The sequence below is a fragment of the Musca autumnalis genome, unplaced genomic scaffold (assembly GCF_047663935.1).
Source record: "Musca autumnalis isolate F117 unplaced genomic scaffold, ASM4766393v1 scaffold_3, whole genome shotgun sequence".
NCBI lineage: Eukaryota > Metazoa > Arthropoda > Insecta > Diptera > Muscidae > Musca > Musca autumnalis.
Window position 1 is genome coordinate 40,568,336 of NW_027411866.1, and position 13,896 is coordinate 40,582,231.

Genomic DNA, 13,896 nt, shown 5'->3' on the forward strand with positions numbered 1-13,896 from the left:
GTTGTGATTGCAGCTTACCGATGTCTAACTTTCGTGTTGTGTCTGTTCGTACTTTGTTTGCTACGTTTAAGCGGGTGCGTACCTTTGCTGCAACAAGGTAGTGGTCCGAATCAATGTTTGCGCCTCGGAACGATCGTACATCCAACACGCTCGATGAATGTCTTCCATCTATCACAACATGATCAATTTGATTTCTTGTTTTCTGATCTGGAGACAGCCAGGTGCCCTTATGAATATCGAGATGATTAAATCTGGTACTGCTAACTACCATGTTTTTTGCAGCTGCAAAGTCTATCAGCCTCATACCATTGTCAGATGTTTCACTGTGGAGACTGAATTTCCCAACTGTTGGGCCAAAGATATTCTCCTTTCCAATTTTGGCATTAAAATCGCCTAGAATGATTTTAATGTCATGGGCAGGGCAACGGTCATATGTTTCTTCTAAGCGCTCGTAGAATATATCTTTGGTCTGTTCGTCCTTTTCTTCAGTGGGAGCATGAGCACAAATAAAGCTGATGTTGAAGAATTTAGCTTTTATTCGAATTGCAGCAAGTCCTTCATTCACTGGGGTGAAGCTGGATTCCAGATGTTTTAGTCTCCGACTAACTACGAATCCGCAACCAAACTCATGTTTTACGTCATGGCAGCTATAATACAGTGCGTCACCTTTAGGTGTTGTTGTGACGCCTTTTCCAGTCGATCCTATTTCCTGTATGGCAGTAATATCGGTCTTGTACTTTTCACGTACGTCTGCCAATGCGAAGACTGCACCTTCTCTATAAAGAGTGCGAACATTCCAGGTGCAGATTCGCAGATCATGGTCCTTAAAACGTTTGCGGGGTTCGTCAACTTTAGAGGGGTTTGTTTTTCTTTTCTTTCGTTTTTTCATAGTAGGCTGTTTTTTCTAGGGGAGGGCTACTAACCCGACGCCCAAACCCAAGTTTTTAACGTTTTTATGGGTGAACGCGCGGCACATGTTAGCTCACTACCTTTAACGGGTGTTAAAGGCAGTTCCCCAGGTGACACCACGGGGAGGTCAGTGTCCACTTAGGATGAAAGAGGGACCAAGATAAATCCTGGGCTTTGCCATGTTAAAACCGGTCAGGACCGTTGCCTGGTATGTTCCATCCCCTACGTCACCATATACTCTTACTTTATTTAAAATTTCGAGGCGATCAGACTATTATTGCGACCTACAGAGCAGCTACAAAATCGGATAAAAATTATCTTTTTCGTTCATTTCACCCGCTAAATATTTCACTATCATCACCAATTAAAATAGTGATCTATTCTGATGTGAAACCGACCTCCATACCAAATTTCGTGACGATCGGTCCATCATTGCGGCCTGGAGTTTGATTACAATTTATAATAGACAGACGGACGGACACACATCTCAAAATCGCTTTATCTCGTCGAGATATGAAGATTGGTATACCACATTGGGGGTCTCCGACGAATATTTCGCGGTGTTACATGAATTTTTACCAAAACTAACTTATAATACCCTTTCCACATAGTGGTGTAGGGTTTGATTAAATCTGCTTGTTATATTCGTAACAATACATATTTCCATGTCGCGACCTTCTCAACATTAGCACGCTATATTTTCAAAGTGGCTTTTTTTAATTTACATAGATAGCAGGGAAGTTTTTACAAACTATATTTCTTGCATAATCAACCCACACTTATTTTATAATAGAAGTTGAGCGTAATAACTTTCTGACGTCATTTATAAAAAGTTCAAGGAAATTTACAAAATGTTAATTAATTGTTGATCTTTTCTTTTGTTTCTTTACAGCAAATGCCTTTATGCACTTTCTTGAAGAAAATTGAAACTTTTTTATTAATCTAAAAATAAAAAAGAGCTTAAGAGAAAGATTAAAATTTGGATAAAAGAAAAACTACAAATTTAACTTGCATAACTTCTACAATAAAAGAATAGACAACGTTTGTAAACTATTATCAAAACAATAAAAATTGAGGAAATATAACACTTTTTTAATAAGAATTATAAAAGTACTTTCTTATCGCCATTGAAAACATTAATCAAAGTGGTAGTCGACATTGCCCAAGTGCTGCAAATCTTCAACAAATTATTCTTTTGTCCCGGTTATAGTACGGCATAAGTATACCCCTCCAACATCAATATGACTGACAATAAAGACAAGCTCGGATGGAGGATGAAGTTGAATTGTCGAAGAAGGATGAAGTTGAATTGTCGAAAGACCATCAAGGAGCCCAGCTTTTCTCATCACACAAACCAGTTGCACACACCAACCACATACCAAGGACAACAACCGCCAACGGCAGTCTTTTCCTTCACTGGAGAAATAGTAAATGGAGGATTAGGTAGAGCGACTAGAACATTGTTTGGAAATTGTGCGAGTATATGGAAATAGAACAATAAAGGGTTTAGTAATGAATTTCGATTCATTTTTAAAAGAATGCAGATTTTGATTTTTGTACAATTTTTTTTCAGATAGATTTAGGTATAAAACAAGTAAGGAAAGGATCAAAGTCGGTCGGGGCCGACTATATGATACCTTTCTTTTTGTATGTTACATACAAATACACAAAGACACAGTGTGGTGTAGGGTACAATGAAGAAACTCAGATTTTGACATTTGTTCTGAGATACTGGCGTTAACATCTATAGTCCACAGCTATTTAAATTTGCTGTAGTATTATAACCGTTCAAAATCCAAACTGTGTGGGATGATAAAGTATCGAAAACACCCACAAAATGTCCAAAATGTAGTTTTTTTAATCTCTCAGACATAAGTAGATTTACTTTTAAAGCTTTCCAATAGAGGTAGATTTATAGTTCTGCAATATTTCCAGTTGATATCGATTTATTTGAATAAGCCTACAGTTAACCCGAAAATTTTCAGTATTCCTAGGTTTATTTTGGTAATATTTGTATGGGCTCTAAATATGAAATATTATTGCGATTGGTTTATATAGACATGGTAATTTGTATATGGCCATTAGTGAGTTTTGGGGATAAAATGGGAAAATTGCTGGATATTCTAATTAAAAAATTAATTTTTCCGATGGATGGAATTTTAACGCATTTTCGTACATTCCTATAGTAGCATAGCAAGAGGCAAGGGTACTTTAAAAGTCGTACCTTAAATGTCATATATAATTGATCAGCATAAAATTCTAAGTCGATATAACCATGTACGCATGTTCGTCCGTTCGTCTTTTAATATCAAGATATTGAAATCAATGTATTGAAAATAGGCTATATCGGTCCAAGTTTTGATGATGCTTCATAGATTTAGCCTCATTACCACATCGAAATGACTGAAATTTGGCATTTACAGTGGCGGTCATATAATTATGAACGACAGCGTATTAACAAGTCTTTGCCTTGCTACGTTCCAAATATTTGAATATTTATATTGAATAAAATTTGTATATAAAGTACACCGAAAGTACTTTCAAATAAAGCCGAAACATGATTTACTTCCCCCTCGTTTATACGAAAAACACGCTTTATTATAAAATTTCTAAATCGACCTGTAGTGCAATTCTCAAGCTCTTTTTTCAGTTACCGACAAACATAAACATTAAAACGTAAAATTATTAATGAAAAGTTCAAATAAAAGTTGGCAACACTCTTGCTATCGTTAAAACTTTACTACTACTTTTTATTGCTCTCTAACTTACGGAATAATATCGTTAATTACCGAAATTATAATCATTTTAATTTTACCATTTTTGTCGGTAACTCAATAAATGAGTTAGAGAATCCCACTACTGGCCACATAATTAAGAACGTTATAAGTAGGTTAGGTTAGGTTAAAGGACGCGTAGCTGTCATATTGGACAGCCACTTCACTCGGAGACCTTATGGTCCATTGTGTTCATCCTGTAGGGGGGTTTGAAAGAGAAGAAATGTATATTACATGGAAAAGAAGAATAGATGTCAAGGAAAGAATTAAGCAAGATAATGAAGTAAAAAGAGTATTAATGTTAGAGAAGTCATTGAAAAGGATGTTTTAGATATAAGGGCGAGAGAGAAGAGTTTGCCATGCTAAGGCGCATTGGTTGGTTCTCGTTGAAGCCATTTTAGACCTTTGGCCAAAAGAAGCAGTTTCGTCGGCTCGACTTGACAGAACGTTGTCAGAGATGTTGTAGTGTGTTCACCCACCGTTCGAAGTCTCCTGGTCATGAGCACTGGACAACGACATAATAAGTGCTCAATCGTCTCCGTCTCTTCCTCATCTTCGCATAATCTGCAGTAGTCGCTTATACGACTATACGTTATAAGTAAATGTTACTTAAAGGTAATTTTCATACACAATATGTGTATATTTTGTTATATATTTTAAAAATCGGATACTGATGACGGATGACGCTCCGAACGAAACCTTGTGATTGTCGTTCCATAACCGGCGCTTATTTACCCTTAAATTGGTTTTTGGCCCACTTCTTTGAGGCTTTTACGAGAGAACTGCCCGGGAAATAGTTTCTTATGAGATATTTCCACCTTATAAATCAGGAAATGAAACAATTAAATAACGTCTATACAAAAGTTGAACGAATTCTACACAGAAGAACATGTATTAACACAAGTAAGAAAAGTCTATAGTCGGACGGAGCCGACCATGGGATACCCTATACCACTATCCCTGGACAATCGCTCTCCACGGAACTTCTTTTCAATGATTGTGAAAATTTAATTATCAAATATCAGAGATGTAATGTATAACACTTATGACCTTATAGCAGGAAAGGAAAATTTAGTTCACACAAACTAAAATATAATGAAACCCACTTATGTAGTACTACTACTTCCGTTGTTTAACCGCTACGTTATTGAAATTTTTACCAATTTCACACAAAAGTTTCAGTCCATTTGACCCGCAAGGTATTATCTGATCTTCACGTTGGTTTATACGCTTCTTCTTCATCATAAACTCAAACTTTGTGTAAAATTTTGCGGATTATTAATTTCATACCCTGAACATTTCACGATCATCACCAAAAACTAATCATTTCTATTCTGGCCCGAACTCAACCTACTTAAAAAATTCCTTACAATCGGTCCATAATTGCGGCCTTAAGCTTGTTTACAATTTGTAATGGACGGACACACATCGCTAAATCGCGTTATTTCGTCGAGATATGAATTTTGGCATACCAAATAAGGGGTATAGGACGAATATTTCGTGGTGTTACATAAACTTTTGGAGAGACAATATGTAGCATGGGATAAAAATGTGGTTCTCTACACAGAACCCATTATATATTAGGCAGTAGGCCCGTTATCTAGCAAACACTTTATTGCAATTTACATCAGAGAAAAGGCCAGTAGTTTTTTTTCCATATGTAGGCTACTTTGCCGATATATGTCCTCAAAGAATTGAAATATCGACCAAAAATAAAATTTGTATATTTTTCATTCAAAAGTAATGGCCCATTTCACCCGCTAAAGAATATCAGATCATCATTCAAAATTGCAGGCATCTTTTTCGACCTATACTCTTACCCGGTGCAAAATTTCGTGACTATGCAAAATTTCGTGACTATGTATAATTGCGACTTCTAGCGAGTTTATTATTACACTACAAACAAATAACGGCATATATTAGGCTGTATCTCTGTTATCTGATCATGCACATCAACATAATTGGCATCAATTGAAAGGTCAAGCGTTCCACTTTCAAGTATATCTCACTTGTCCGGAATGTCACTTCCAGGAATTAAGATATAAGCTGTATATTAAAAATTTTCACAATTTTCACACAAACGTTTTGGTCCATTTAACCCTCTAAATATTATCAGATCGTCATTTCAAATTGCAAGCTTCTCCTTTGTGATATACTCTTACCTTATTTAAAATTACGCGTTGATCGGACCATTATTAAGACCTACAGAGCCGCTAGAAAATTGGATAAATATTATGTTTTTGGTCCATTTCACCCGCTAAATATTTCACGATTATCACCAATAAGAATAGGGATCTACTCTGATCTGAACCCGACCTCCATACAAAATTTCGTGACGATCGGTCTATAATTGCGGCCTGGAGCGTGTTTACAATTTATAATGGACAGACGGACGGACGGACACACATCTCAAAATCGCTTTATCTCATCGAGATATGAAGATTGGTATACCACATTGGGGGTCTCCGACGAATATTTCGCGGTGTTACATGAATTTTTACCAAAACAAACTTATAATACCCTTTTCCACATTGTGGTATAGGGTATAATAATGTTTTGACTGCTCGAAAATGAAAGTTTCTAATTCCTGAGAACCTGGGAATTCCCGGGACTATGGGAAATCCAATTCTTGGGGCATAGACGTGACAGGGAGCAAATAAGAATTAAATGCCTACCTCTTATATTTATATCTATTTCATTAGTTATCTCTTTGGAAGAATATTAAAGCTAAAATATATGTCAAAATATCAAAAAAAATTTCAACTTCGGCATTTAAATCTTGACCAATTTACAGATAACGTCACAACAAGCAACAGGGATAAATCCGCTTTATATTCAATATTCTATCTGTTCATATGTAAATGTTGATTTCATGTAAAAATTCAGAGACTCTACCGTATTTTATTTAAGGAACTCTGTTCCCTTAACCTGATTAAGATCTGGTATTGTGTCGTTCACTAAAAACTGGGATCTGATGTTTGCGAAAGCGGGGCATTGGCAGAGAAAATGCTCCAATGTTTCGTCATCTTCTCCGCATGCCCTGTATACGCTGTTGTCTGCACAATTAATTTTGTGCGGTTGAGCTTGTAAACCCAGGTGACCTGTAAGGACACCTGTAAGTCTACTCAACTCTGCCTTACCTAGCAGTAATAGGTTTTTAGTTTTTTCCTCATTTGGGTCTCCCCATAGGATTTTTGCGGTTTTCCCTAACTCCTCTCTATTCCATAGGGATAAGTGGGCATTTTTTGCCCAAGTTTTTAACTCTAGCCGAGACGCGTTTAGTGGCTTTGCGTTCTCTAAGTTTACTGTTGCTAATTCCCTTCCATTTTTTGCTATCCCATTACCTCTATTCCCCGCATGTCCCGGTACCCATATTATACGCACCGAGCCATATTGAAAATAGCTGTTGATCGAATTTATACAATCCAAGACTGTTTGTGATTTTACTGTCTTGGATGTTATTGCTTTGATCGCAGTTTTACTGTCCGTAAAGACGTTTACAGTAGTTGGTCTCGTGTTGGCATTAAGCCAGTTCAGACACTCTGTAATCGCTCGGATCTCCGGCAAACGAAGAGATATTTCGGTCTCTGGTTCTTCAATAAAAAGACCCAGTCCCGTTCTCCCACCTAGCATGGAGCCGTCCGTATAACAACAGTTTCCAGTCGGCATTTGTGCTAGAGTTCCGCCGATCCACGAGTCTCTGTCTGGAATTAATGCCTCGCATGAGGCAGCTACAATTGTTTCAGGTATACGGTCCGATACAATGTTATCCATTGACTCTCCCGTTATTACCCGTAGAATGTTTTGATGGTATGTTACGTGGTCCTTACTGATCCACTCGTCCATCGCTTTAATTCGGATAGCTGCTACAGCCGCTTCATACCTTATCTGGATTTCAATTGGGTGTATATATAGAATAGTTTCTTATGTCCTCGTTGGTGTTGTCCTCATTGCGCCGCTTACACTTAAACAGAACATTCTTTGGACTTTCTGTAGTATTTTAATATTACACTTTTTATCCATAGCTGTCCACCAGACTACTGAAGCGTATGTTAGAATAGGTCTAACTACGCTTTTGTATAGCCAGTGTGTCATCCTAGGATTAAGACCCCACTTGGAGCCTATAACCCTTCTACAGGTTGACCAACATCTATAAGCTTTGTTAGCTCTCTCTTGAATATAGTCTTTCCATTTAAGTTTCCTATCCAGGATTACTCCCAGATATTTAACTTTATTGGATATATTTATTGTCTTGTTTAGGAAAACTGGTTCTTCAAAGTGTTCCAGTTTTGTTTTCCTAGTGAACAGACATATTTCCGTTTTTTCCGGGTTTACGTTAAGACCTCTTGGTCTAGCCCAGTTGTACGCTAGTTTTAGGGCTGATTCAGCTCTTCTGCATATCAAGTTTGGATTCTTACCCCTCAGAAGTATTATAACGTCGTCTGCATAGCAGAATGGGTCAAATCCCTCATCGGCTAAAGTCCTTAATAGACTATTTATGGTAGTGACCCATAGGAGTGGGGATAAAATCCCCCTGCGGCGTACCCTGACCAACTTTGACCTTCATTTTTACGTCAAGCAGCCCGCAGCTTATCCATCTATTCCTTAGCATGTGGCTTATCCAGTCCCTAAGGGCCCGGTTCACCTGAAATTTATCTAAGGATTGGATAAGGGTTTCGGTGCTGACGTTATTGAAAGCACCCTCAATATCAATGCATACCGCTATTGTATACATCTTTCTGTCGAAGGTGCTCTCGATGTGGTGTACAACCTTATGTAATGCGGTTTCCACTGATCTACCTTTAACGTATGCATGTTGTTTGTATTTAAGCATATCGTTTGGAATCTTGTTCTTAATCATGGTATCGACTATTCGTTCCATGGTTTAAAGCAGGAAGGATGTTAGGCTTATCGGACGATAAGACTTAGGAATTACGTAGCTTGCCTTCCCAGGTTTGGGAATAAATACTATCCTCGCCTCCTGCCTGGCTTTAGGGGTATACGCAAATTTTTAGCTTGCGGTAAAAATTCCAAATAATTTGGACTCAATGTAGTCTATCTCTTCCTGGAGTAAGGCCGGAAATATCTCATCCGGTCCCGCTGCTTTGAAAGGTTTGAAACTCTTGACCATAGAATATGAGTAATATGGGTAACTGCATCAGAGATAGTCAATGGTGTATCAATCTGCGACCCGATTTCCCTAGCCCTTCTGGCTGCTTGATCAACAATTTCATTAAGTGGAATACTACTATGTACTGGAATGTGATGCAGCTCTACTTCTTCAAAATGTTTAGAAGCTAACTCTTTAATTCTATCTATAAGATAGTTACCTTTATAATTGCTTTTAATCGCTTTGAGACCACTAAGACAATCACACAGAATGGTTACTCTTCGAATTTGATTGTTAACGGCATATTCGAGTGCCTTCACAATTGCTATAAGTTCAACCGACATTGAGGACAACGTTAGATTACCGAAATACGAAAAGACTATAACAGAATCCTCATGAATAAAAGCCGAGGCAGAGAAGTTAGGGGAAACAGAACCATCCGTAAAGAAGATCTGAAACCCCTTATTTTTGAGCTGCTTAAATATCTATACAGTTGTCAAATTACCGATCTGTCTGCATCAGTCCTTTTTGAGACTGCCCCCTTAAAAAAATCATCATCAAAAGTAATGTTTGTCACCCTAATCCCTAAGGGAGACGTTTTGCCAATCCTTTCCAGGATATCTTTGAATCCAGTGTGAACTCTATAAATACCAGTATTAATGGGGTGCGTGAGATTTCTAAGCGTGTGTATAATGGGCAGTTTATATGCATACGCTTTTGCCAATTCTTTTACTGCTGTGAGACAGAATCTATAATCGGGGAGTAATTCCGCCGCCAGGTGGTAAAGACGCGGGAAAGGTGTTGATATTATTAACCCAAGTGATTTCCTCAGACAATTGTTAATTGAGGTTTTAATTTTATTAATAGAACCTTTATCTGCATTTGAGCGAGTTGATGATGCATATTCTGTTTTAGACCTAACACATGCCCTGAAGAATTGCAGGGATTTGCGTGGATCCACGCCTTTTTTACATCCACCTACGGTGCTCAAACACTTATTTTTCCTTTCTACTTCTGCTAGGGTATGTTATTTGATACAACATAGTATCCCAAGTATTAAATTTTATCCAATATCAATTCCATCATAGTTAAGATTCAGTTGCCGGACTTTCCTATTGAAATGAATGGCTGATGCTTTGTTTATATTGAAACGTAAGTTAATTTCTCCACAGCGGGAAGCAAATTCAAAAATTTTGAGATTCAAAAGAAATCTGGCTGACTCGAAATCCCAATGGTAAACCACCAGGAAAGAATCGTCCGCATATTAAAATAGTATGCAATTCTGAGACTGTATGTCATGAACCGAAATTGTGTATACATTAAAGAGAATTGGGCTCAAGGCCCTTCCTTGGGCCAAACCGCCACTGACGGAGACGACGCGAGAACCCAGAACAAGATTCCTCCTATGAAGGAAATCTGCAATCCATGAGACAATCGCGCCATTCACCCCCAGGTTATCCAATTTAGATCTCAGTGTATCTACCCCCACACAGTCATAGGCCTTCTCAACATCGACACAAAAATCTAACACTTGATGACCTCTAGACTTTAAAGCATAAACTGTATTGATTAAGTCATTGATGCACACGGATGTGGAATGACCTCTCTGGGAAAACATCATTTGATTCAAGATAATTTTGGATAAAATCCTTCAAAACATAGCCCCAAGACATTTAAGGGGTACCGAGAGGAGGAGATAGGTCTGTAATTTTCTAATTTAGTTGGGTCCTTCCCTGGCTTCAGGATAGGGGAGATTTTAAGAAACCTCCAATTTTCAGGGATTCCACCACTCTTAAACACACCACACACTATATCAAAAAGGCTTTCAACGCGGATGGGGACAATCTCTTTAGATATTCATACGATATCAGATCTAATCCTGGGGCAGAAGCAGAGCTTCTTGTCTGTAGAAAACGTCGAAAATTTTTAAATAAAAGATGCGAAGAAGGAACTCTAAGTTTAGGATTTAAAATCCTGGAATCCCCAGCAGTTTCCTCCGGTGAATTCTGCCCAGAGTCAACCACAAGTTCTTCGAGAGTGACCTCCCCTGAGTCGTCAGTGGATTCAACCAAGGACTCAACCCTGGAGCCATCCACTGGCGTCTCACAGGGTTCTCCCAAGTCATCTGTAGATTCCCCTAAGACATCCACCTCCAAAGAATTACTGGAAGTCCCTACAGAAACTATATTTGAATTATTATGGGACACAACTTCGGAGTGTACACATGTGGAAATGCTAGTTATATTACACTGTGCAACAAAATTCAATTTTTTTCAAAATGATGGGAAAAACCGAGTACATTATGAAAGAAGAGCTAAAAATATGAGACACGTGTATCGGAGTTTTTAAAGTTTACATCGGAAAGTAACCAAAATAGGCGGGGCAAGTTCCGCCCATTTTAAATTTCTTCGAAATATTCGAATTAAGATATCTTGGAATCCTTGCATTTCAGATATATAGTGTCTTTGGCAACTTTACTCAGGAGGGTGTGGGGAATATTTTTGATAAAAATTTTAACCCTCATGCGGTTCATCAAAGGGGTCTTTTTTGTCCTTTTTTTGAAAATCTTTCAAAAACTCCTTAAAAATGTGATCGTATCAGATCCAAATATTCTACAAAATTGTTTGCCATAAAATTTTACTATAGGTCTCAGAATACACCAAATCTGTAACTCTTGTCTAATCGCCAGGAATCTCTAAAAATGAAAAACACGTTTTAGGGTTAAAGTCGGACTTCATCTGAGTGTATTCAAAATTGTCCCACAAAACATAATTTTAGAGAGATGATGTCAGAGACAAAAATATTCTTCATCAAATTTCACTATGGGTCACCAAAGAAATGAAATGTCTATTTACATTTTATAGCATGAATATATTAGTATCAATTTTGCTAAAAAAAAACATGAAAATATTTCCCAATTTTTATGATGAAAAATTTTTCCTTCTTTTTTCGAGTTGATACATGGAAGTAATATAAAACTTGGTTATAGGTGAAATGTGTCAAAGGATGAAAAATTCTACACAAAATTTCCTTATGATTCTTAAAATAAACCATATATCTATGTATACTATTTCCTTCAAAAATTACATTACAAATTTATATATATTAGGATGAAATTATATGTTTTAATTTTGGACTCTTAATTTTACATAATTCCATACTGGATCAAAATCTAGCAAAATCCTTTACTTTTTGGGAATATTGTTAAACAAAGAAATGTTCCAAAAGAAATTTCATTGTGAGTCTCTGAATAAAAGAAATCTGTAACCATAACATTCTTAGCAGCCCTTGTTTTTGGTGTAGGGTTTAGGGCCATATCTTCAATTTTTAACCAGATTGTCGTTGCGATTAAAAATATAAATATCTTATTGATGATTTTTCGTTATAAATTCATACAGAAGATGTTGTGTGTTTAATTTAAATAGCTTTAAAATCACTTGTGGTGAATGTATATTTAAAAAAAATATAGAAAACCCAGATCGGACCTGCCAAAATTGCGTATTTTTAATACTTTTAACTTAAATTATCTATTTAGGATAAGCCATTGGTTGCTTATATTGTATGTGAAAATACATTAGAGGTCTACGGCTATGGTTCAGTGAAAATATAGGTGTCATATGGGCTCTCACATGTATAATTTGGTGTGGTCCAAAAAACTACAATGATGGGACTCACTCCTACTTTGGTGGCATTTGCGTAATTAGCTATAGCAAAAAGGACAAAAAAGACCCCTTTGATGAACCGCATGAGGGTTAAAATTTTTATCAAAAATATTCCCCACACCCTCCTGAGTAAAGTTGCCAAAGACACTATATACCTGAAATGCAAGGATTCCAAGATATCTTAATTCGAATATTTCGAAGAAATTAAAAATGGGCGGAACTTGCCCCGCCTATTTTTGTTACTTTCCGATGTAAACTTTAAAAACGCCGATACACGTGTCTCATATTTTTAGCTCTACTTTCATAATCTACTCGATGTTCCTTGTCATTTTTGTTGTTGTCGCACAGTGTTAATTGAGGTAAAATCATTTTGTTCAATGGGATCTGGCCTTTCATCATTAAAGACTGTTCGATCGACCTCAGGACTATTTGCGCTGGATGCTGTAGCCAATAAATCAAGAAATTTTCCTTTTTGGTCCTCATCCCATGAGTGATTTATACTTTTTGGCTGTTTGTACTTTCGTACATTTCTAACTGTATTCCAAAAGCGCTTGGTAGAGGGGCTACTGGAAAGTTCATCAACTACTGTTTCAAAGTTCTCAATTTTACACTGTTGTACCTTCATTCGAAGCGCATCTTCTGCCTCAGTATATGACTTTAAGTCTTGAAGGGTTCTACTTTTAAAGTACTTGGCCTTAGCCGCCTGCCGTTACCTAAAAACTTTTGTACCTCATCATTCCACCACATTTTCGGGACGTATATATTTGTGGCTTCTAATCTGACTGTATTTCTATTAACAATTTCACGTACTTTATCATTAAAGTCTTGAATGGAGCCCCCTACATCTATTTTTGCCATCTCCTCTAAAACCGCCCTTCTTTTCACCCTTTCAGTTGCCCTGGGTGGATTCTGGCCGTGGCCAACTTCCACAATTATGGGCAAGTGATTGCTATTCGTAAGATTTTTTCGCAAACATTAGGTCCCAGACAGAGGCATGTCTGTCCTGGAGACGGAAGGTGGGTTGACCATTGTTCAGACAATAAATGCCACATCTAGATGCTATGCCACCGCCCTGGCATTGAAATCACCGCCAATAATCACTGGCAGAGGGATGCTTTCAAAGTAAGTGAAAAGTTTACACTGTGCAACAGTGTGCTGTTGTTGCGTTTTTCTAGCATTCTCTTCCTCCCGATTTCTATTTGCGTTAGGCTTTGTGCGAGTAAGATTTCATTCTATGAAAATAGCTGGAGGATTCTTGAGTATTATTTGGGGTGGGTTTTAAACCTCTTCCCGGATGTGGAAGAGTTTAAAATTGTCCCTTAATATCCTCATCCAACAGATAAAAACTATTTCTAAAGATAGGTGGATTTTTTTAACGCTTTACAAAATTCTGATATTATCCGTGCTGATGTATGGTTCCGAAGTCTGGGTACTTGCGCAA

At 37.3% G+C, this 13,896-nt stretch overlaps 2 protein-coding genes across 7 annotated transcripts in view; one reads left to right on the forward strand and one right to left on the reverse strand.

Moving 5' to 3' along the window:
* Positions 1-13,896, reverse strand: part of PIG-K (Phosphatidylinositol glycan anchor biosynthesis class K) — a 478,228-nt gene that overhangs the window by 404,553 nt on the left and 59,779 nt on the right. The gene's annotated exons all lie outside the window — the stretch shown is intronic.
* LOC141396711 (uncharacterized) overlaps positions 1-13,896 on the forward strand; it is a 253,927-nt gene that overhangs the window by 43,229 nt on the left and 196,802 nt on the right. For 4 of the 6 annotated variants that reach the window (XM_073972344.1, XM_073972345.1, XM_073972347.1 and 1 more), the window contains exon 1: positions 3,808-4,298. The exons of 1 other annotated variant lie outside the window; for it this stretch is intronic. In XM_073972344.1, the coding sequence (XP_073828445.1) occupies positions 4,286-4,298 (13 nt within the window). In that variant the 5' untranslated portion in view covers positions 3,808-4,285. Of the gene's footprint in view, positions 1-1,801; positions 2,449-3,807; positions 4,299-13,896 lie in introns of those variants that run through there. One more of the 6 variants, XR_012411230.1, reaches the window with a different exon arrangement.